Here is a 24,125-nt window from a genome sequence, read left to right as displayed (position 1 = left end):
GCCAGAGATCTTGTCAGGTCTTGACCGCTGCTGCTTACCCGTAGCATAGCTCATACATAGTTTTCATTACTTTTTTTATCAATTGAAAAGCAGAGAAAGCTGTGGGCACTGCTTAATTCTGCATACTATAAGCATGCTAAACTGCACATATTGCGACGGCACACAGAAACGTATATACTCCATTTCAGTAGTTACTTCCAGTGCTAGCAAGGCTACGAATCTGCAGAAGCAACGTCCTTGCACTGTAAAATATAGTATAAATCTAAAACTCTCCTCCTTGATTGCAGAATCATATGTGTAGGTTGCATTTTCATAACATTGCTGACACTCTTAGTGCATAAAGGGACTACAGATTTAAGGTATTAGGCATTCGTTTTTAAAAACATTTTTCAATCAAGAACAGTAGCATTAAACAATAATTTTGCTTTCTTTCCAGTATCCCTGTATGAAAAACCCTAATACACTGGATTCCCAGATAAAGGTAACCAAGCTTATAAAACAGTGGAGTGTCTTATTAGGCCAGTAAAAACAGCTGAGGGTTGTCTTTTTTTTTTTCAAGGTCACATAATTAGAAAAAACTAACTTAAATTTTTTTTAGATTATTGGCTTCAGGAACAAAGTGTCAGTTCAGCTGTAGACAGTCTTGAAAATCAGCTGGCTGAAATATTTGCACAAAGTTATTATTAAATACCTTTTTAACAGCATTAAAAAATGACTAGCATAATACAAAAGCTTCCAAGTGACTGCAGTGCATCCCTGAGAACAAAATTTGCTTTTCCCTGGAGCATTTTCCTTAGTGAGACCTCGTATGAGCAATAAACAAGAGATATGTGCCAACAGATAACATGTGGTAGCTTTTTAGGAACAGTGAATAAAGCTATGAAAATGGTAACCTGGTGCAAACACTGCAGCCAGCTGTTTTTCCAGATGATCTGCAACTTCTCGACTGATTCTTTTTCCTGAAGCCAATAATTGAAAAGTTTGCTAGTTTTTACTAAAACCTTGTAGAATGAAAAAACTGCAGATTAAGTCATACGATTTCAAACAGCCCTCAGTTAGTTTCCCGAGGCTTGCACACAGCCTTCTTTAAAGGCTTGGTTACCTTTAACTTAGATACCTGGCATATTTCAGCCTAGTGTTTAGATATTTAAAAAAAAAAGACAACCTGCTTCAAACAAAATAACCATTACTTTTGGTGAAACCAACAACAGGCCTTTTGTAACAGCTTCTGTAGCAGATGTTCCTTTGTGACAGGACAAAATGTTTCAAAATTTTGCCTTATGAACACACAAAAAATGGAGATAGTAGCAATAGTTTGGCTATTGGAGATACAAATCCCAATTTTTTCCTGTGACTGGAGTAAATAAATAGTCAACCCTACATCCGAGTTTCATCTTTACAGTGCATTTCAAAAGTTCAAGATGAAAACACATCAAACCTAATACGTAAATAAATACATGAAGAAATATGTCCGTGCGCTATGCAATGTCAGGGCACGTTAAATATCCCCAGGTAGTCGAAATTATTGCATAGCCGTCCATTGTGGCCCCTATTTCTCTCTTTCTTCTTTCATTCCCACCTTTCCCTCTTCTCTTACGGCATGGTTTAGGTATCCACCAAGAGCATAACAAATACTGCACCCTTTTGTTTCCTATAAACAAATTCCCAATTCGCATCAAAGCTCTGCACAAAATGCAAGAACAATATCCAGCATTAAAGCTTCCAGGTAGTATTTTCTTTTTTGCATTTAGTTATTCTGAAGAAGCCTCAGTGAAACATCTCTGGCGAAACACGAGAGAGATCGCGAACGAGAAGCAGCAGGTCAGGGATAAATGCGAGCAGCACCATCCCTTATAGACTCCTTTGCAAAGCTAGGAAAGCAGCACTGGCAGAGGAATTCCGCCCAAACGCTGCTTAATTGGCGAGATGCAGCATCTGTAGTTCTCGTACATTGCTTCTGCCATATACTCAGCTCTGCGATGGATTGATAAATGTCACACATGAAAGATAAACATTGGACTGATTTTTGCACCCATACCATCTCAGCACATCAACAACACCTGATTGATCTGAGCGTTTAGCATTGGCAGCTCATTAAAGTTGTGCATGAAACATTCTGTGATGCTTCAATTAATTCACAAGAGCAAAGGTCATAACCAAAAGTGTTTTGAAGCGCGCTTCACTCCAGAGAGCTGTTATGTTTCAGACAGCCTCGGAAAATTTCTAAATGATGCTCTACATGCTTACACACCACGTGAATGTTATGTTGTGCTTATACAATCCCACCCGTACAGTGACGCGAGCGCACGGAATTAAATGCGTGAAAATGAACCTATGCCGTGACATGTGTTCTACAGAACACGCCAACACGATCTGGCTCTGAGGCCTTTATTTCAGGCCCACTTTTTTTTCTTACCTGAACCAGCCTAAAGGAACATACTAAAAGGTGCAAATTGTGCAGAGATAAAGCGGTTGCTGCAAATACCATGCTGTAGTGTTCGCATGCCGCAGCTAAGCTCGTCCACCTACAAGCCGTTTCTGTGCGCACAATAACCGAGAAAGGCGGGAGCACTGGGCACATGATCCAAGTTTGCATCGTTTTCAGAACTTCCATTTTCAACCTCCCCCTCTAATCTGATTAGTGAAAACATGGGAACCGGATGTCAATTTGGTTGCCATTGCTTCTGGTTCCGGCATTTTCATCAATTAGATGAAGGCAAAAACAACACATCTGGAAACAAAGCAAACTCGGAATACAACTCCTGTTGCCTATTCATATCATCTTACTTCACATTCTATGTTAGCACGTTCACCGCGATCACAGGGCAACAGTCGACTGCATTGTTGGACGACGCAATGATGATCCGCAGTATGCTGCACTTCCATTTCCGATGAACGCAAAGTGGCCACAGTGACTCTTGCAATGCCCACCAATGAATTTTTTTCATGCAAAGCCACCTATCACTGTTGCATGCAAGCTTATCCCGCATGCTGGCAAAAGTGCTGTCTGAAAACGTCGCAATTTTCAATTGCGTGTTCTGAGAAGCAGGAATGTCCATGATTTTCAGACATTTATTTGGGGTTTCAAAAGGAAACCTGCAATACATCTCTAACAACAAATTTCATTTGCAAACTATTTCAAATTTCAGATATTTTCACAGCCCTACTTTTTGACAGCTGTGGAAGGAGTGCATAGCCAATAAATATTTAAAACTACCATTTTCAGTTTCACTCCCTTCATATTTTTGTCATATATTTGTCATGTTTTTCAGTAACCCCTTGGTGCAGGTATGCCGCAAAACTGAGGAAAACCTAGATTTTCTAGCAGCATGTAGCAGGATTTTTCATTTGGAACAGTTTGGTGGAAATGGCGCAGCTGTTCCAACACTCTGAACACTGCAAAAGTCTATGAAAGAGTGGTGATCCGGCTTTCGCAAATGATGTCCATTGTCACCTTCATCACTTCCATGTACCAACTGTTGCAACGATAAATGTGAACCATAAAATGCTGCTCTCAGTTAAACCACTCGCTCATTCACGCTGAAATTCAATGCGCATATGAGTTGTCACCGTTGATCCTTTAAAATCACATGTTTGGATATTATACTTGCCCAATTTGATTGGAATTAGACATTGACATCGTCTGCTGAACCAGCAACTTTAGCGCAAATGAAATGAAACTTGTAATACCATCTTGTGCATATCCGTGAAATGATTAAATCATTTTATTCTGGCAGGCACAAAGCAAACTTGTTGACTTTGGTTGTCATCAGTGCAAACTATTTCTGTGCTCAATACTGTTAAAGCAGTGTTGAAAGCATCTTGAAATGAGCCGCTCACCTCTCCCCTAATCATTGCAGTTTCAAAGGCAATACAAATGTTTTTTGTATAGGTGTCTGATGGCTCCAATAGTATGAGTTATGCGAGAGCTGCTTGTTGTGGGTAGCCGATGCTGCAGATGGCACACCATTTTTAATTCTAATCGAATCAGGCAAGTGTATTATCCAAACATGGTACTAAGAAGATACAGTTGCATGCCATATGTGCGCCAAATTTCAGGGCGAGTAAGAGCTCTTATTCGCCCTGAAATTTGGCGCTGCCCCACTCGAGCGGTTTAACCAAGAGAAGCACCTTAGGTTCCCATACAGCATTGCCACAGTCGATACAATAGAGTGCTTTGGAACAGCGCATGCAAATTTACATGTACTAAACAACCATTTTCCTGAACGTTAAGCTGTATGTCACAAACCATCTTAGCTCAAGCGCTCAAAAGATTAAAACAAAGATGCAACCAGACCAGTTGCAAAACTTTCCATAGCGCCCATTTATCAAAAAACACTAGTTTTGATTGGTCAAAATTTGGGTGCTTACAGATAGTGGTGCCACCTGCAGCCATTAAAGGAAACTGAGTTGCGAACTTTCAGATTGTTGATAAATTCCCAACCACCTAGCATACAAAATCAGTTGAACAAATGCAGTACAAATAATTCTGAGATTAACAGCTGTCAAGATAAGAGTGAAAAGAAAAAGAAACAAAATTTGGAAGGCAATGACGGTAATAGCAAATAGCTTTTACTGACTGCTTCTCGATGGCACCACAATCCATAAGGCTTCGAAAAGTGCATGTAAAACTAGTTACTTTTTGAAGAGGAGTTTTCAAACAGATATGATCAAAAAAGCTCTGGATGCAACAATACCGCCAATCGCAATTTCACCATCTATTCTTATAAGTAAATTATGTTTGTCAATGCACTTAAGTCGCTCATTAGGCCTAGAACCTGTCGGACTGCCAAACAAAATAAAAAAAAAACACATTTATTGCCCAACCATTTTTTTACAGGGAAGATAGCATGAAACGAAACTTCTGGGTGCCATTAACAGCCACTGGATGAACTGAAAAACTTAGTAACAATCAGGGACATCAGAACCAGAGAAGAGGAGGGAGGCTCAATCCCCCTTCCCCCCCCCCCCCCAACTACCTGTCTTGTTTACTTTTTTTTTACTTGAACCTGACTTACGACCTCTACATTCCACTAAAACTGGCTACTACCCCGTTTTAGAAGGCAATACAATGTTGATGGCATCCACAAAACACCAAACCAGGCACAGATTGAAGTTGCTGGGTATTTCTTTTTTTATGAAACAGCAATTTTAACAATAAAAAAAACAGGCTGGCACAGGTACAACACTGAGCTTAACTTCCTCGCTGGTTTTGTTCTGCACAGAAATGTTGAGGGGCCTATAGTGAGAGAGTACCTTTCAAGTAAGTAAACAATAAAAGAAATGTAAAAAGTAATTTCTGTCCCCCCCCCCCCCCCCCAACTCCCTGCAAAATACACTTCCGATGATATATTATGACGATCTCACTGAGAAACAAGGGCCCTGCTCCAAAGCATGTCATTCACTGCTAACACACCTTATGATCTCCACTGTGTATTTGTTCAGCACTCTTGACAGAAAACTGCCACTGCTGTGCCAATGTTGAATGAGTGCTTCTGTCTGATTTGTAAACAGTGCTTTTTCCTTATTTCCATCTACACCACACCAGTGTTAGCAGACATGGATCTGCTCATGAGAAGAGATGATGAAGCGCACACTAATACAGCTAAGCACTTTCCACTCCCCAGATTGGTTGCAAAACCTTCAGCATTCATGGTGCTACAAGTTAGTGTTGAAATTGAATAAGAAAGTCCCTAAAGAAGCTTTGCGGGCACCATACAGCCAGCAGCAGTTTTTTCGGCAACCAACCCATACCAGTCGCATGTGCATCGATACTCTGGGATGTAAGACTGGAAAAGACACCCAGGTTTTGAGACCAGTTCAGTTTCTTCCACCGCAGGCACTTGCTGCAGTCAGTAACATGGCATCGGCTGAAGGCATCTGAGTTTGACAGTCCACTGGAGAACTGCACAAAGTGTAGCTCAGACAAGGGGCGCAAGTTTTCATTTGAGCAACACTTATCCAGTGATCATGAATTTCATAGTGTTCCAGAAACATGAAGTTTCACTGTCAAAAGATTACGCAGTTACCATTACATTAACGTTCCCAAAACTCTGTTGGTGTTGCCAAAGCCTTTCTGAGAAGCATTGAAAATTGCTTATGGGTGAGTTGAATGCCCTCTATTCCAAACATGTCCAGACACAAAAGTGTTCAGGGTGTGCAAATAGTAAAAAAGGTACATAGGTGACATGTCTACCAAAAATAACCTAATTTGAATACCACAGATAGAGCATATGATGAGCCCGACCTCCACCTTCAAAAGAATTGTGTCAAGCCATCTAATCAAAGAGCTATCGACTTTGACAGCTGCCTACGCATCCCGGAGACTTTTATCCCAAATAGTGTATATATTCGGGAGCTGCTTACTAATCTCTTTTATGTATATGTGATGGTTAGCCGGGCACAAATTCGGGCCAGACAGGCTTGATGCTAGCATAAGTGGAGAAGTGAGGGCGGAGGTTGGAAAAACAATAAAACTGCCTTAGAGCACCATAGCGAGCAGGGCAGAAATTCTGTAATGGCATAGCGTTAGCGCATCAGCTTAGTATGGGGCACTCAAGATAAAAATAAACACTAAGAAAACATATCTAAAGAACATTCATTCTCTACTGTTGTGAATACTTGTGCATAGTTCAGCTGAATATGTAACCACTAGTCTGGTGGCTCCATATATGGCATTATTGCTATTTAATACTTCTTCCACTGATACACATGCTAAATGGACAAATTAATCATCTTCCCATGGATAGTGGTGTGAGAGGATCCAAATAAAACTTTCAGATGTCTGCATCACTCTTACACTGGTGTGGTATCATGCTCAGTAGGAGCTGCATTGTAGCAGCACTTCCCCAAGCGCTCGCACAGTGATCGTGGTAGTACAGTTTTAATTCCCATGTCTACATGCCTATACTAATCACATTTTGTCTCGTCGCAAAGATATTTTGTGTACATGAATGCCATGAAATTCCTTACCAGCTTTGCAGGCTAAGTGTGTAATCTAAAATGTTACAAGCAGATAAATGAAGGGGAAATGAGGGTGCTCATTATAATACATGAAGGAAAGAAGCCAACAGTCGGCGAGGCCAAGGAAAGCATTGGAATCAGTTGGAAGAGCACCGAACGCGATATTCGGAGGTCGTGGGTTCGGTTCCCACCATCGACACGTTGTTTTTTCTTCTACTTTGCGTTTAATCTTTCCCCTGAACAGATTGCATTACTAAATTATGCAATTATCGAAGTAAAAATTAAACAGAGACATAAATTACAATCCCGAATGCTTTCCTTGGCCTCGCCGACTGTTGGCTTCTTTCCTTCATGTAATCTAAAATGTTGTAGGATAGAAAACTATAATTGCGCTTGATGCGATTTTTTTTAATGCATGCACATTCACTTTTTTGCTAACAAAGCTGCTGCACTGTGTTTGTGCTACCTTAGGGAGCCCAAGGCATCAGCACAGTGAGGATATGGCCACGAGCATACTGCATATTTTTCTCGTCATTCTTTCTTTTTCAAAGCCATATTAGACTGATATATCCTTGTTGCACACTCATCTGTTGCCTATGTGTGCTGCCAAAGAATCATACTAGGCTAGGATGCATCAAAGTGCAAGAAAGCAACTGGCTTCCAGACCCAACGCAGACTCAGCAGAGCCTGCATCTGGGCCACCACCTCAACCAGCAAGAGGAGTAAAGGAGCTCTTCCTTAGTGTGCCACTGCTTCCCTCTTTGCTCATGGTAACGGACTATATATTTCAGCTCTCATGCTAATTTATACACAACACCCCAAAAGCCCTAAGTATAAATTTACTGAAAAACTTTCAGTAATCCATCAGACTACTCGCTGCAAAGGGTTAACAAAACTCCTGAGAACTGCATGATTAGTTTACCTTCGACCAAACCTATCTCTTTTCCCCAACTGTCTTGCCATTCGCAATAGATTTACACACTCATAAAAAGCACTTGACACTGTCCTTTGCTACAAACTCCTGCAAAAGTTTATCTAGTAGAATGCCATCATGGTCCGGCCACAGAAGAAGACGACAGCCTCAGCACGTCTACCAAGCATGCGCAGATAAGATTTCGTGGCTACTGAACTGAACGCTGGCGGCTCGCTGTCCCGTTCCCGCCTGGCTGGGAGGGTCATGCCAAATGTATTTGTGGAGACCCGACGACGACATGAGTATGTGATTGCGCTCCACAAACTCAATATCAAGAAACCCTAGCCTTGACTCGACGGCTAGTTTTCTTTCAAAATGCTCATATTAAATTCCACTAGACCATTGGTTACTGATGTTGTACCAGGCATCCCCCACAGCTCTTTTGTGGGTTGATTTTTTAGGTTATTAGTAGACCAATTTATGTATTAAACATCTGTATGCTGACAACTATGCCTACAATTAAATCACAGGACAAATCTTTTCTCAAACTTCTGTAAATAATGTGCTACATAGCGATTGGGCATTAATTTCTCTAAAACTGCTTTCATGTCATTTTCCAGGCATCCATCTAATTACTTGGTCACATATTTGCTAAAAAGACAGATGCCTCAGTCATACAGTCGTATAGAATATGACATGACTTTTAACAAAGGTCTCGAAACGCTCCGATACTTGCACTGCACTATCAGTGTTGCTTCACTACATAACAAGCACATAGATACAAAACCCCGATCCGTCCTATCCTAGAAAAATGGCCACACCATTTGGAATCCCCATCATATACTTGTGGATGTGAACAAATTGGAATAGTTCTGAAAAAAGAAAAGGCTGTCCCTTCTATATGCGACCGATATGACAGATTTTCTGCCTCATCTCTGTGATTTGGAGCTCACACCACTTTCCTCACACTGTGCTGAATATCGAAGTTTTTGCACACGTTAATAAAGAATGCAACTTGGGTCACTTGAAACCTATTCAGAGCTTTCTAAGTCAACAATATTAAGATGCTATTATGAACTATACATTTCACCTTTCAGTCCACATTCTGACTTGTTCAAATAGTCCTTTTTTTTTTCTGTACGCCGTAGACCTTTGCAACGACGGACCCCTGGACGTCTCCATAATGCTCGCTGGGCTGTTGTGTGCGCCTGACGTCAGTACGGTGGAAGCGGCAGCGGAACCAGTTTGCAGAAGCCCAGGTATTAGCTCTATGCCAGAGAGGAGGTGTTTTGACCTCCTCCTCGCCCCTTGCAAAGGTCTATAGAAACCTAGCGCTCCCTTCTTCACGCTACTTGTGCTCTGCCTTTGCAAGATTTCTTCTGAAGTGTGTTTATTAGCTATTATGTTTTTATTGTTTCCTTAAGTTTTCAATGTCTGATATATTGCTCACTGCTACCACTTTGTTTGGACAGTCTTATCTCATCTTGTCATAGTCCATCTTAAGTAAATATAAAAATAAAATAAATGGTGAAAACCATAGGCCCTCTCCCAAGGACTAAAAAAAGACTTAATTAGTATTTCAGGATTTTTTTTTAAGATGAATATATTTCTATAGCAGCATTTCTATCATTAGCTCAAGCATGATTTTTTTAAAAATAACCACTGGCCTCCAAATTTAACACGCACTGTCAGGTTCGCTAGACATCTCTGTACCCATAAATATACAAACCTGGCAACTATGAACCAAGAGAAATATTAAGCATTTCATAATGGTGCATGCATTTGAATTTCCACTTGCACCTCAGTGACCCCATAGAATTGCACAAATGCTTTGGCATACACATTCTGTGTGCTACATACAAAACTCCCATTAAAAATTTCCGCTGTGATGAACCATACAGCTGGCTGGGGAGAACACAATGCAATGTCTTTCCCGCAGTATATCTGTTCTTATTTCACTCCCTCATGAGTAATCCATAGTCAGACTCCTGCTGGTGAATAGTGCCTTCATGACTACATATGAGCAAATGCTGGAAAAGAGAATACTATGCAGTGAAGCAACAAACATAAAAGACGAGTAAGGCAGAGCTGTCAAAAATATTGGACTGCACTTGACCAATCAAGTATTGAAGCGTGGGAAAAAGATTGTTACGTAGCTAAATATAGCTGAGAAGTACTTATAGCCGAGTGTGTTGGTGCATATTCAGGGAGACACGAGCTCAAAAAAGATATATAGACATAGAAAGGAAATAGGATGAGCACTCGTCCTGTTTCCTTTCTACATCCGTGTACTTTTTTTGCACTCCTGCATCTTCCCGATTAGTTCTACACTTTGCAAAAGATGAACATGCTAACACTATTATTATATGTTGATGCTTCAAGTAAGCGATCAGCTGGCAAAACTTTCCTACTAAAACGCATTTGCATTCTTGCACGTTAGCAGCCTTAAGTCTTCCTGGAGATTTTTTATTTTTTTTGACTAAGTGAAGTTACAAGGGATAAGGTTATGTTTGTTGATCTAAAACAAAAAACAATGATCCTTAGTCCAAGAACTGGCGGGCATGGTTAAAACTTACCAAAGCACATCTGCCCAACCTACTCAAGTATAGTTAAAATGAACTTGAGGGACACTTGAGCTCTGCCTTTAGGGTATGGCGAGACAGCATTGACGGCTCACATCCGTGGCTCCCCTTCAAGATCCTCGTTCATGTATATGCACCTTTCCACTTGTTTATTCGCTAATCCCTTAATTTGTGCCTAATTATCTCACACATACTCTTCCACATACAGTCGTAAGATGTCATATTATGTGAAAGATCATCACACATAGATATAAGGCCTCGCCTAATGAAACCGTACAAACGTGCCTGCATGGCCTAGGGTAGCACATCTGACTTAGGAATGCAAAGGACTTGAAGGATGTTAGACCTCAGCCTCCCATTTGACTTGAAAAGCCCGAGCTGGCAGCGCCCAACAAATCGGCCATCTCATGTGGTCGCGCGACGTCGCACAAACCTACAACCTGTCAGTGCCCGGTCATGTCAGCTGCCAGACCTGCAAGAGCCAGGCCCGCGATTTTTCGCTGACAACGCCGGATTTTCCCGAGAACGGGGCCTTTAACGCTATCGCGTTAAAACTAAACTACAGCATGGATTGCGCACAAGATTATCCCTTAGTGGCACCCACTGCAATAACAAAAAGGGAGGCGCAGGGCACGACTGCTCTAACAGTCGTGCCCTGCGCCTTTCTGTAGGGTGCGGTACGAGTATGGTCCCATACATAGATTCTTTAGCAACACTGTTAAATAAAAATGGTCTAAAAATACTTCATGGTATTCATGAAGGACCATTTGCAATTTTCACTCACATTTGCTTTCGTTTGTGCTAATATGGTAGAAAGAGAGAGAGAGAGAGAGAGAGAGAGAGGAAAAAAAAACATCGCTCAGTAAGCTAACATTCGCAGCGACACTTTAAATAACAAAGGGCAGCTCTCAAAACAGTTTAAAACACCACAGGGGCTTTTTTTCTTCACGTCAATCAATATGTCAAAACATAGAAAGCGTGTACAAAGTGCAACCGCGCACCGCAAAGCAAAAAAGGCGGCTATCCACGAGCCTATTTGCGAGTGACACGGGTTGAACGACGCCGTACCAGTCGCGAAATATGCTTGCACGCTGCAGTACCACTGCCGCGATTGTCTGTGGGTAGGTAGGCACACATTTACCGCACAGAAAAGTTTGTAACACTGCGTGTTACGTCATGCTCCCCAAACGGTTCATTTGGCAACGTGTACATACGATCAAAACGACTTACATGGGCGTTCTGAACGCAGTCCAAGACATTAAAATTGTTCGTCAATTGGCTGGGAGAGCACAGAAGCTTCAGTTCACTAGCGCACGCAGGATCCTCCGCAAGCTTCACAACAGTTGGCGGCTCAACACGCCTTGATTTGCTGTCGAGACCGCCACCCACGCTATTGTCCAAATTATTTCGCAGCGCAATGCCATTCGCGCAATACGCTAAAGGCGCTTGCTGAAACACGATGAAGGCAAACAAAACTGCGGACACACAACAACACCACGAGTTCCACCGCCAGCAGGACATGGTACAACGCGGCGTCAACGATACGCGACCGTCCCTAGACGCCATGATGGCTGTTGACGGACGTATTCAACGCCGCCTCCCGCCGCCGCAGAAGTAGCAGAAGACTGCTTCAGGACACAGCCCGCCGCTAGAGGCACGTGCGGGCTGCCAGCGCTAAAACCCCTCTATCTGGAAAGTAGCGAAACTCTCCTCCCTTCGGCTGCTTTCCTCCTCAACTCTCCTCTGATTTCACTCTCCCACCGGCGGAAGCGCTGCGCACGGCACGCTGAACCTGCCTGCGCTCGAGGGACGCCGCGGAAGGGTCAATGGTAGTGAATGGCGGGGGCTTGTTGTGCTGCCTTTTAAAGCGTTCTTTTAAATCTACTTTGCACAGGTAAATATATAATCGATTTGAAAATGTTATGTTTGGTTTTAGCGGCACATATTGCTCGCAACAACAAAGAGGGAAGGAGAAGACACGCTCAAAACGGGAATAAATGTTTGCACTCAGCATCGCGCTTAGGTACTCTGAAGCATCAAGAACGGGAAATAAACTGAGCAGGCAATTAGGGTGTCATCTGTGTTGGGTTGCAGATAGATGACCCTGAATGAGGGTTAATGCCCCCTTCAGAAATCTTCATCTTTGCGCGTGAGCGGCAAACCGGCGAATTCTGACATCGATCGCTTCTGGCTAACCTATAAGCAAAAGCGTCGATTGTTGTATGCTTTCATTTTCAAATCGCATCTGTAAGAACACGATGAAGAAATGCTCCTACGGCTGCTGATCAGAGGCAGTGTAGGTGCAAAAAGTGGCGTTTATTTCTTCGCAAAATCAATTGATCAGCAAAGTGACTCAGGCAAAATAGCATCTCATTTTATTGGCACAATACTGGTTTGCTTTAAAGGTCGTAAGATGTGGCGCATACAAAATACACAGTTCCAAATACAGAAGAAATGTAGCGATAAACACTGTCGCACGTTGGAACCAAGTAGCATCTTTGACTTTACTGACACAGCACTAGTCGCTTTGAAAAGGGTCGTAAGACATGGCGCAGGCACATTAATTCAAGCACACACTTCCAAATAAAAATAAATGCACAGAAAACACTGTTAGACAATTATAAGCTGCTGATAACCCTTAACGAAATGAAAAGATATGAAAACGAAGCGCAAGCAAATAATTTTCGTACAAACATTTTTCACACACACTGCAATCCAATTTTAATTCCGATGATAATAAGCTTCAGATATGCACGAGAATATCTTCAAAAGATGCAAGCAGTTACTGAATCTAAGCTGCAGCCACCCGCATGCATACGCTTTTGCTACCGCATTTACTGCTATAGTCACTGGAGATATTTCGGAGGGTTCATCTCGGACAAGGATCTGGATCTGTACTTTCGCGAACAACTCACAATCTCTTTTACTACATCGTGGCAGGTTGGGAAGCAAGATACCAATGAAATGCTATCTTTTATCCGGGCCTGCAATTGTGCAGTGCTGATTGAATTTTTGAGGGGAGCCTCTCTGTTACTGCGGAAAAAGTTCTCAGCAATTTTTACAGTTTCGATGTTGGCTGGTGATGGGTTCTTCAGTGACACGTGAGACTGTGAAAAGTTCTTCAACTCAATTAACCTTGCCGGTGCCGTATTGGTAATCAACGAAACGCGGCAGTCGTTCTGTTCTACATTCTGTTTCTGCTTGACTTGAACACTGAAACGCACAGCAGCACGGCATCGCGCGCACGAAACTGCACGCGCGCAAGCCACAGGAACGGCACGAGGCAGTTTAATGGCGGCAGTGAGAAAATAAAAACAAGCAAAAGAAGATTTTGCGTGCGTTCACGACGTATAGTGACGTGTTGTCCACGTGAGGGGGCCCGGCAGCCAACGACAAACCAGAAAAACCGCCCTCATTCTCTCTTTGGAGAGGGGAGAGTGGAGGAGCGAGGAGGAAAGCTCCGGGAGAGGGAAACGGCGGCAAAGATCTTACAATTTCGCTACTTTCCAAGATAGAGGGGTTTTAACCAGCGCGTCCGCACCCTAGCTAGACCCATGACATCCGAGATCACCTCCGCGCGCGCGCGGAGGTTATCTCGGAGGCCATGCTAGACCCCAGCCGCGTTAGCAGCCGCCGCGTGTTCTAGCCGCACGTGGCGTGCTACGCGAGCGGGGCTTAAGCGGCTGGGTACCTTCAAACCACCGTGCTTCAAACATAGCCTTCAAATGCGCAACGCGCGCACTTCAATGCAGCCTAGTGCAAGCGCAAATTAAATTGGCTGAAAGCATTGCAAATTGCGAGCGCTGCGACGGAGAACAACAACGAGAGAGTAATGACAAGGACAGGCGCTTGTCATTACTCTCTCGTTGTTGTTCTCCGTCGCAGCGCTCGTAATTTGCAATCATGTACCAACTAGCTCAACTTTCCGTATTACTGCAAATTGGCTGAAAGTGCCGCAAGTGCCCGTAAAAAACAAAAATAATACTATATATATATATATATATATATATATATATATATATACACACACACACACTAGCATTAGCTCGAGCGTGGCATTTTTTTCCCGTTGTTTCATAAACTTATTTAGCAATTCTGCAACCAGTGGCGTAAATTCACAGAATTTTCAGGAGGATGCACACAGCTTGCCGTGCCATACATTTTGATTTTCTTTTTATTTTATACTGATATACGATAAGTTTAAAATGAAATTTAACGACGTTGTCCAATTGCACTGCTTTTACTGCGCTTTGTTTGATTACCTGATATTGTCATAATCTTCATATGGAGAGTTTGAGCAAAATACAGATTTAGTAGACCACAGGGACAGCAATTAGTAATTAGTGACAGTAATTCGCACAGAAAAGAGCGGGTGAAAATATTAGTAAGTGAAAAATTCTAGGGGGCACATTGGACCGCTTAAGTGTGATGAGGCGAAAGCCTTGCTTTGAAACACCGATTATTCCTGCTTTACTGTGTCTGCTTCTGTATGCTTGCTGTGTGGTGCGGCGTTCCAGGAAGCGTCAAATAAAAGCGCTGCACGGACGCCTGGATCGGACGCCCGGCGGGGTATGCATGAATGGTTAGGTGAAGTCAGTGCCATGACCGCACATGACATCAGTTCTGGTTATTCGACATGACCGGATGTCACGTCATGATGAGGTCACATCCGGTCATGACGGCACGTTCGGTCTGACGTCAATTACGTCACTCGATGATGACGTCAACATCTCGCGGTATCCCGCGGAATCTCGCGATGAAGCAGACACTTCTCGCAGACGAACACGCTGACGAGTCATGAGCATTAAAGGCTTTCTCCTTAAAACTGAAAGCTGTATCAGGTGAGGACTTAAGAAAGAAAGCCTTCAAAGCGTCGCACGGCAGCTGAGTAATCAAAAAGAAAGTTTATGTAGCTTTATTCTTCTTCCCAAGTGCCCCGGGTCCAAAAACTGCTTGCAGCAGCCGCCCTCCCTCACACACGCACACACAAATAAAAAGAAAGTCTGAGCACCAGCTAAGTAGTCCTCTTTCTTTCCAAAAGTGGTGACAGGCCCATCGTACTCGATGTACTCTTCCGGAACACAGAAAACTTTGTACACAATTGTGAGGCTCTGGGCGATGACTTGACTCTTGTCATATGCTCCCGCTCATATTCCCGGCAGAACATTTCGATGCCACGCATCTTGCCGACGTAGAAGCACGGCCGCTCAATGGAGGCGCACAAGTGCGCCTCCATTGAGCGGCCGTGGTAGAAGTTTCGCTCCATCTGCAGCCCATTCGGCATAGCCTCCAGCTGTGCAATCCGGTTGGTGAGGAGTCTTCTGCACCTGTGTCATCCATTGTCTGTGTCGCTACTCCAATCGGCTTGGAGTCTGTAGGGTTCCGTGTGATGGGTTTGGTAGCATATATGTATTGGCCTTATGGCGGCAGCATGGTCGATCTTGACAATGTGCAAGGTTTTGATGTTGCCGAGATGATGACCGAGGTACCGCATCTGGCAGCAACGGGATTGTACTGACGGCAGTGGCGTCGCGAGGGGGGTGCGGGGTGGTGAGGCCCGCACCGGGTGCAGTGCCCAGGAGGGTGCAGCGGGGTAGTAGATGGAGGAAGGTGCGGGGGGCGAAATTAATTATTGTCTAAAGACGCGAAAAGGCGCGCATTGGTGCCGCTGAGTCCCTGACTGGCAAGTGTAATCTGTGATCTTCTCGCAAAACGAATTATTCTGCTATGAGGAGTGCATGAAAACACATGCCTTAGTTTATGCCATAGACTCCACGCCATTTTAACGTTGGACCGGGTCTGTGTGCGTGCGTTTATACCCTGGAAACACCAGCATTAACTCGACAGCCATCGGAAACCCATGCGCGGGAGCGTGTTAGACGACACCCGTCCGCGGCCGCGCTGCCTTATCGGATCTTTTTGTGTATGTGCAGTTTACTCTCCTTTCCTAAGCGAGGACTGCTGGCAGTAACTCTCCGGCAGTCTTTTTTCTTGTTCATTTATCTCCTGTGCCATTCTCGCTCCTCGGCCCAGTCACACGTACAGGGTCATCCACTTGTAGCTATAACACGGTCACTGCTTTCAAAGCAACATTGCGCCATATCGATGCAAAGCGATGCAAGCACACAGGGGTCCAGACGTGCTGCTTGACAGGGCTTGCCAATTAGTTTTATTGCGCGGCCGGGTCGGATGCAATGACGCTTCGGAAGCAGTGACCATGTTATAGCTAGAAGTGAACGAGGCTGTACGTCGGCCTCACCCCTTCAAAACGCCGAAAGGCACGGAATGCCTGCTACTCAGTGGAATGGCAAGTCTGGTCACTACCCGCTGACTAAAAAAAAAAATGAGAAGGGAAGGAGGTCACCTTTAGCGAGAGAGCGAATGTACCGAAGGGTGCTCAAGCAGTGCATCATGCAGTTTTAACCTTTTTTTTTTTTTTTTTGAAAAAGGCAAAGTGACTGGTAAAATGAGAAACGCAACTGAATGTGTAAAAAAAAATGAGCCTGGAGACGCCCACCGTCTCCCAGCTCCAAAAGGCCGTTTCGCGCTTAATATTTTCTGTTGGCCATCAATGCGCTTTGGTAACTTTGCAGTCTGGATGCGGGAGTCAACTTCTGGAGAAAAGGAGATGAGAAAAGTTAAATGTACAGAAAATAAAAGGCTTTCACCTATGCATGTGATATGTGACAAACGCAGCGATCGTGCCCAACGCCAACGACCACGGTGCTCACGACTGATAATTCAGCAAAATATCACATCAAAAGCAGATATTTCCGAAAATGGTAGAAACACTGGCACGTGTAAGTTGTGAGGGAATTCACAGAGCAAGAATACAGGAGATTACCCAGTATGAGACCATAAGGACAAAGGGCCTCATGAACTACGCAATGAAGGCTCCTCTGAAATGTTGCAACTAGAAGTCTTTTTCATGCTGCAGCTATCGGTCTTGGGGTGTTCGGCTGCATTCTTAGTAGCAAGTTGATTGTAAGCGAGGTCGCAAAATGGGAGTTCACAGAGCACACTCTGTAACCGAACCCTTTCCTCAAAACTTTCAATGCCACGGATAGTATAGTTTGGTCCCAAGCAGAGCCTAAGTGTTAAAAAGAAAAAAAAAAGTGCCGCTTCACTCGCACAGAGTGGTTGGGTGCAGAGCGAACTTGACTTCAAAGCAAACCATGAGGACAGAGGAGGTAAAAAGGAAGTTGCGATCCGGTGCCTAAAACGAGCGGGAGGGTGCCGCGCCGCGCATCCACACCGGGTGCGGGTGACCCTATAGCGACACCACTGACTGACGGATCATAGTTGGCATCAAAGAACTTCTTGAAATACTGCAGGAACTTCAAGTTGGCTTGGAAGCGTCCTTCGATGAGCCTGTCCAGAGAGATGGGCTTGTCCACGCCCACTTTCCTGATCAGACGCCAGAAGAAACTTGAAGGCCACCCGTAATTATCACGCGAGCTTACGTGCGCGCTGTTACGGAGGGTGGTGAAAGGAAGGCACACCGGCCCTCTCAGTCTTCCGCAACGACGCCGCCGCGGTTTTTCCTATCTCTTCCCGGTCTACCCGAGAGACCTCCTCTCAACAGTTTGCGACAGGAGCGCCTCGTGGTTCTATCGGGTTTTTCGGCGGATGATCGCGCGTATGCGCGCGGTTGAGTCTTCCCGGCGGGGAGACCGCCGCCGTCCCTCAATCGCCAGATAATCGTACGCACTTAACGTTGCGGGCCGTGAGCGCGAAGCCACGCCAGGTGAGCAGAATGCTAATCTCTCACTGTTCGCGTGTGCTTCCCCGTTTCGGTGGTTTTATTACGTCCGCGTACGTTAGCAAGAAGTTCGCTCGCTACGGCGGTTATATTTGAGTGCTGTATTTTGCCGTTTACTCGGGCAGAATAAAGTCTGCTTGAGTACGCAACTCGTGTTTGTCCTGTCTGGCCCGAACCCACCGCAGTGGCGACTTCTCGCAAAGCGGGTTGAGAGTCACAGCCCTAACTTTTAGGGCTGGCACGCTAGGGCTAGAAGGGAACTTCCGCGTCTAGCTCTCTTTGGTGCGTTATTTAAAGAATAACCCTCATATTGTTGGCGCCCAAATGTGAGGCAGTGGTTTGACAAATCGGTTGTATATGTGTATCTGACTGCCGACACACAGGTCATGGCAGTGAGTAGGACTGACTCTCACACTCTTCTAATACTGCAAGGCAACGTAGTAAAACCACCCTAACCTTTATTGCCGCGAAAGCTCAGAGGCTGACGCTATAGCCACTGTGATCTTGTAATTTTCTGCGAGAGCAGGAGGCCACACGACTCCACCGTTCTACAGCAGGGTGACGCGCGGACGATGGTGGGATGGACATTCTCTCGTAGTATTTTGACTTTAACTCTGGTCTACGGTATGGACGAACAGCATTATAACGACTGCACTTTTGCGTGCTAACGCTGATAGCGGGAGAAGCTTCTGTTCTACCGCTTCTGTTAGTCAGTTCTTCGCGATAACTCGCAGCCGGCAGCCTATAGAATTCGCGGACTGAGGCGCTTTTCCTGTGTGCAAGTGGTGACCATTTTGAGGCGAAAGCCTTTAAGGCCTCATCGTTGTCGGGGACGAAATGTGCCCGCTTTTGCGGCGGCTCTGATTTGTCGAGATGGAATGACATCATGGAGGTCTCGACAACGAGAAAATATATTAATAAACCTTGTCTTCCCCCGGGAAATCGAACCTCCATCCTTTGGATCCCAAGCTTAGCGCTTTACCACTGCGCCACGCCTCAGATTTTGTTTTTCTTTATTGCCTGGCTTTGGCACACGACATAACACAAAAGGAAACTCCGATCAAAAATGAAAAAAGACATGCAAGGCAATATACATGAATTAATGAATTATGAAGAATGGTTCACGATCCGGCCGGGGCGTGGTGTTTAATCTGCAAGCGCCACGCCCCGGATCGTGAACCGCTCTTCATAATTCCCCTTGTCTACAGTGAGAATTATAGCGGGATTCCGCGAGTGACAGATACTGCGCCTGTCCTTGCCTGTAAACGAATTATAGAACGCCGGTGAACTTTGTTGCGTTCAGTGAAATGCTGGTTGTGTTCAACAAGGAGAGCGCGATGTACCTTCACGATCGGTCATAACGTCACAAGGCGATTCATGCATATACGAAGCTGACCTCACCAGGCGTCCAATCACTCTTTACTCGAAACATCATTCACCGCACATTCGCAACAAATGCGTAGCAGAATGCGGCACTCAGGCTTTCGCCTTTCACCACTTTAGTCGCCAAAATGCCTCGTAATTTTAATTGTGTCAATGCAGCTGAAAGGAGCTTTGTGAAAAACAGTGGTAGAATCCGTTTGTGTACAAGTGTTCGGCGGGCTCTAGGAGCAGAGAGGCGCGGCCGCGGCGCACATAGGGCATGCTGGTATTGCTGCCTGGGCGGGCGTTCGAGCACAGCTGTATTGCTTGTATTGCAGTGAGTGCGTCGAATCCCCGCCTGATAAACTCCGACAGTACCTTGCGCAACCCCCTTTTCCCCGCGAGAAGGATATCTGAGTCCTTCGAGGTTGGTAACGCCACGCTGAGACGAGCTATTATATCGCACGACTGTGAATAGCTGGGCATGCGAGCGGCCACTTGCTTCAAGTTGTGTCATTTCGCCGCTTAGTTATGTGCATGGTGACGTTGTCGAACGGGTTCTTTTACCCTCACGCGCAGGCTGCTAGCGCGCTCCTACTCTCGACAGGCGCCGTCTGTCGAGCGCGCGCGGCCAGGGGACTGCGGGCGCCTCGCGTTGAATACGTCTTCGTGAGGATCGTTCTTCAATTCTATCGTGGACGTGCTCTACCACTTACGCATGTAGGTGCGCGCTGTGCCTCGCTACTCAGATTTGTCCCTGTTCTAGAGAGTACTACAGCACTTTGAAGCGCACTGTTCTCTCGTTGACGCAATATACGAGGGCAATCTACCCTGCAGGTGCGAACTGGAAATCGGAGTTTATGCGCAGCAGGGGAGTTTTTTTTTTTTTTTTTTTTTTACGTTCTCGGATTGCCCTTCACGTGTAATAAATTCACACAGTTTGCTTTTTATTTTTTGACTTTGCGCATGAGGATGAAGAATTTTGGATCGACTCCATGGTGTGAGATGTAACCGGATCGGCGAGCTTCGCGCTGAAGGTTGCTTAGACAAAACGAGTGTTTTCAGCCACCAGTGGTTCGTGTTTGGCTTTCATTTACCGTCCCTTACCTTAAAGGGAGTGTAAGTCCTACTATAACAGATGCTTGGCCGAGTTCGTAATCTATTGGCCGAGTTGGTAATAAAAAAAGAAAAAAGATGGGGACCTGCGTCCCAGTTTTTTTTTTTTTTTTACTATAAGCAATCCAAACCTTTATTTCCTTATTTCAGAGAGAAGTCGGCGTCGGTTGATTGTAGTAGCTTTTTGTTGTTAGTATCTGCCTGAGAAGCAACAAACACAATTTCATTGCATGCTATATGACATGGCCCGAACGGCTAAATAGCTATTCACACAGGCCGAAAGCTTCGAAATAGGATATATTCGTATTTAGCTGTTACTGTGTTAATATTTTTTCAAAACTTAAACGAAATACAGAAACAAAATGTTGTGCCCTCCATCAGTGATTCTGTGGTTAGGGCTCTAATTGAGTGCTGAGCCGGAAGACATGGTTTCGATCACGGTAGCTACGGCCGCTCTTTAATGAAGACGAAGCTGAAAGTGCTTGTGTAGTCTGCGATGTCAGAGCATGTTAAAAAACGGCATTCGTTAAATTTCCGGAGCACTTTTCTACGGCGTACCTCAACGCCGATGCCACTTTTGAACGCTAAACTCCATTTACCACATGAAAACTGAGTTCGGTTATGCTCCAGCTAGCATTTATTTGCGTCTGTTTCTTCCTTTGGTATGTACGACAATGTATGTGCAGGATTTAAAAAAAAAATGTATCATGCTTGACATGCAGGTGCTACGGTTTGATAGGCGCTAGATGTTTCAGGGATAAAAAGAAACATCCTAATGCGGCAGCGTTTATCAACAAAGCGCAACAAAACTTACCTGCTGCTAGTTTTTCGACTCAGATTAGCACACAGCGATAATTTATTGGTGTTACTGTGTCACAAGCTGCCTCACCTATTATACAGCGGAAGTTGCGGGAGCTTCTGCCTCAGGTATGAGCGAAACTCACGGGACCCCGCCGCTCCTCTGAGCAGGATTAAACACGCCGGCAGGGGCAGCGACCACGCGTCCTTGACGCGGGCGCTGCGCACCCCCCCCCCCCCCTCCTCCACCCCAAGCCCCCCCCCCCCCCCCCCCCCCCCAAAGCCGAATGTATAAAATAACAGACCGCAGAACGCCCGCGCCAGTGCGCTCTGGGAAGATTCAGTCTTCCGGGCCTCTCTCGCGGCTGCTCTGGGAACAATCGACGCATCGTTCTCCTCATCTGTACGGTCTCCGCTACCGAACAACCCAGCCTTTGACGCCCCAACTAGCCAGAAATCCGAGAGAATTCCATTTCGCCACAGACTGTTGTTCAATCGAACATTATTTTCGCTTTTGTTAATTTTTATCTGACTTAGTAATATTTTTCGCTGTGTTTTTTGTGTGACTTTTGCCCATACTTATTATATCTTGAATGCGTGCTTTGTTAACTTTATAGTCTTCTTTTTATAGCAGCGTTTTGTTCATTGTCGGGTTTTCCTCTTGTCATTTAACTAGTCGTCTTTTATCAATATCTTGTCGTGGGGTTTTATTTTTTTCATTGTACTCTATCCTTATGCAGTGTAATTTGGTTCTAAAAGAAAGCGACCTTTCTTGAACTTATTCCTCAATCACACACCGACACACGTACTGCACGGGTTGACCGGCCTAACTTTTAGATGTGTTCTCAAACCTCATAGAGGGACAACGGGTAACCGCAAAGGGGATCCCGCGCCTTTTTTTGACCGTAAAGGAGGGGGTTTGTGACATACTGGCACACACCACGCCAACGACAGCACAGCCTAATTGGTGAGATTCGAAATTGCTAGCATGAAAGAACTCTTCATTGGAAGGGGAATTATATGCGAGTTGTACGCAAGAGTAATGCTTGCAGTAGTTCACAAGCGTTTTCTCGTCAGCGAGGCACCGAAACGGCAGCATTATATAGCGCGACTGCAGCTAAGCACTAATACAGTTAAAGTGAACGTAAAACTAATCCCAGAAATAACGAGTCTTTTTTTTTTACTCTACGACAATGCAAATAAACTTGCTCCAATACAACAGTGCGCTGAAAATATTTTTGGCAATATTCTGTAGCGTACCCGAGCGCTAGCTCAACGTGGTTACCAGGGAGGAGGAGGGGGGGGGGGGGGGAATGGCTGCTCCCGTTGCTGCCTCGGGCACACGGCGACCGCGCAACACATGTAGGAAGGAAAGTTGTTTCCTTCCTCCATGGCGCAACATAACAGAGCTGCAAGCGCCCCAGGTAGCACCGAACATTAGGATAATGTTATAAATTTGTTATCTAAGTTGCCTGAATGTTGCTTAACATTCTGTGATATAAAAGTAACATTAGTAGAACATTAAAAAGAAACAAAGAAACGCGAGCAGATCTGTGATTCTTTTTTCAGCCAGTAGACCATGCAGCAGACCGCATTCCAGCTTGTTGTCCCTCGTCATCAACCGCGATGATCGTGTTTCCTCCGCCGCACGCCGCTCGAGCAGTCTAAACAAGTGTACGTGCTGTCCTGTGCACATTTTTTCCCGGCGTGTATGTTTGACGGGCGCTCAGATCCAGTATGAGAACAGCTCGCCTGCAAGATCGAATCATCATCATCATCATCATCATCATCAGCCTGATTATACCCACTGCAGGGCGAAGGCCTCTCCCATATTTCTCCCTTTAACCCGATTCTGTGCTAGCTGCATCCACTTGACCCCTGCGAACTTCTTAATCTCATCCGCCCACCTAACTTTCTGCCGCCCCCTGCTACGCCTTCCTTCCCTTGGAATCCAGTTTGTTACCCTCAGCGACCATCGGTTATCCTCTCTTCGCCCTACATGTCCTGCCCATGTCCATTTCTTCTTCTTAATTTCTACTAGAATGTCGGTAACTTGAGTTATTTCTCTGACCCACTCTGCACGCTTTCTATCTCTTAATATTACCCCCACCATTTTTCGTTCCATAGCCCTCTGGGTTGTCCTCAACTTAAGTAGAACTCTCTTGGTTAGCCTCCACGTTTCAGCCCCATATGTGAGTACAGGCAAGATGCAACTGTTGTATACTTTCCTCTTGAGCGATACCGGTAAGCTGCTAGTCATAATCGGCGAGTGCATGCCAAATGCGCTCCATCCCAATCTTATTCTTCTTGTTATTTCCTTTTCGTGGTCCGGATCTGCGGTTACTACCTGTCATAAGTAGACATATTCGCCTACTACTTCCAGTATTTCGCTACCTAATTTAAACTGCTGTTCCTTCCCGAGGCTGTTGAACATTACCTTAGTCTTCTGCATATTGATTTTCAAGCCTACCTTTCTACTTTTCCTGTCTAGGTCATCAAACATTATTTGCAGTTCATCCCCCGAGTTGCTTAGCAAGGCAATGTCATCAGCAAATCGCAAATTACTCAGGTATTCTCCATCTACCCTTATCCCTAACTGCTCCCATTCCAAGTCTCTGAATACTTCCTC

General features: G+C 44.9%; 1 protein-coding gene across 1 annotated transcript in view; it reads right to left on the bottom strand.

Annotated features, from left to right (window-relative positions):
* Glg1 (Golgi apparatus protein 1) overlaps positions 1-12,112 on the bottom strand; it is a 109,200-nt gene extending 97,088 nt beyond the window's left edge. The window contains exon 1 of the mRNA XM_084588668.1: positions 11,689-12,112. Within this exon, the coding sequence (XP_084444794.1) occupies positions 11,689-12,024 (336 nt within the window). The 5' untranslated portion in view covers positions 12,025-12,112. The remainder of the gene's footprint in view (positions 1-11,688) is intronic.
* Positions 12,113-24,125: the final 12,013 nt, after the last annotated feature.

Source organism: Amblyomma maculatum, chromosome 1 (assembly GCF_055883805.1).
Source record: "Amblyomma maculatum isolate TAMU_Amacu chromosome 1, ASM5588380v1, whole genome shotgun sequence".
Taxonomy (NCBI): domain Eukaryota; kingdom Metazoa; phylum Arthropoda; class Arachnida; order Ixodida; family Ixodidae; genus Amblyomma; species Amblyomma maculatum.
Note: the sequence above shows the minus strand (reverse complement) of the source record. Positions and strands in the feature narration are given on the sequence as shown.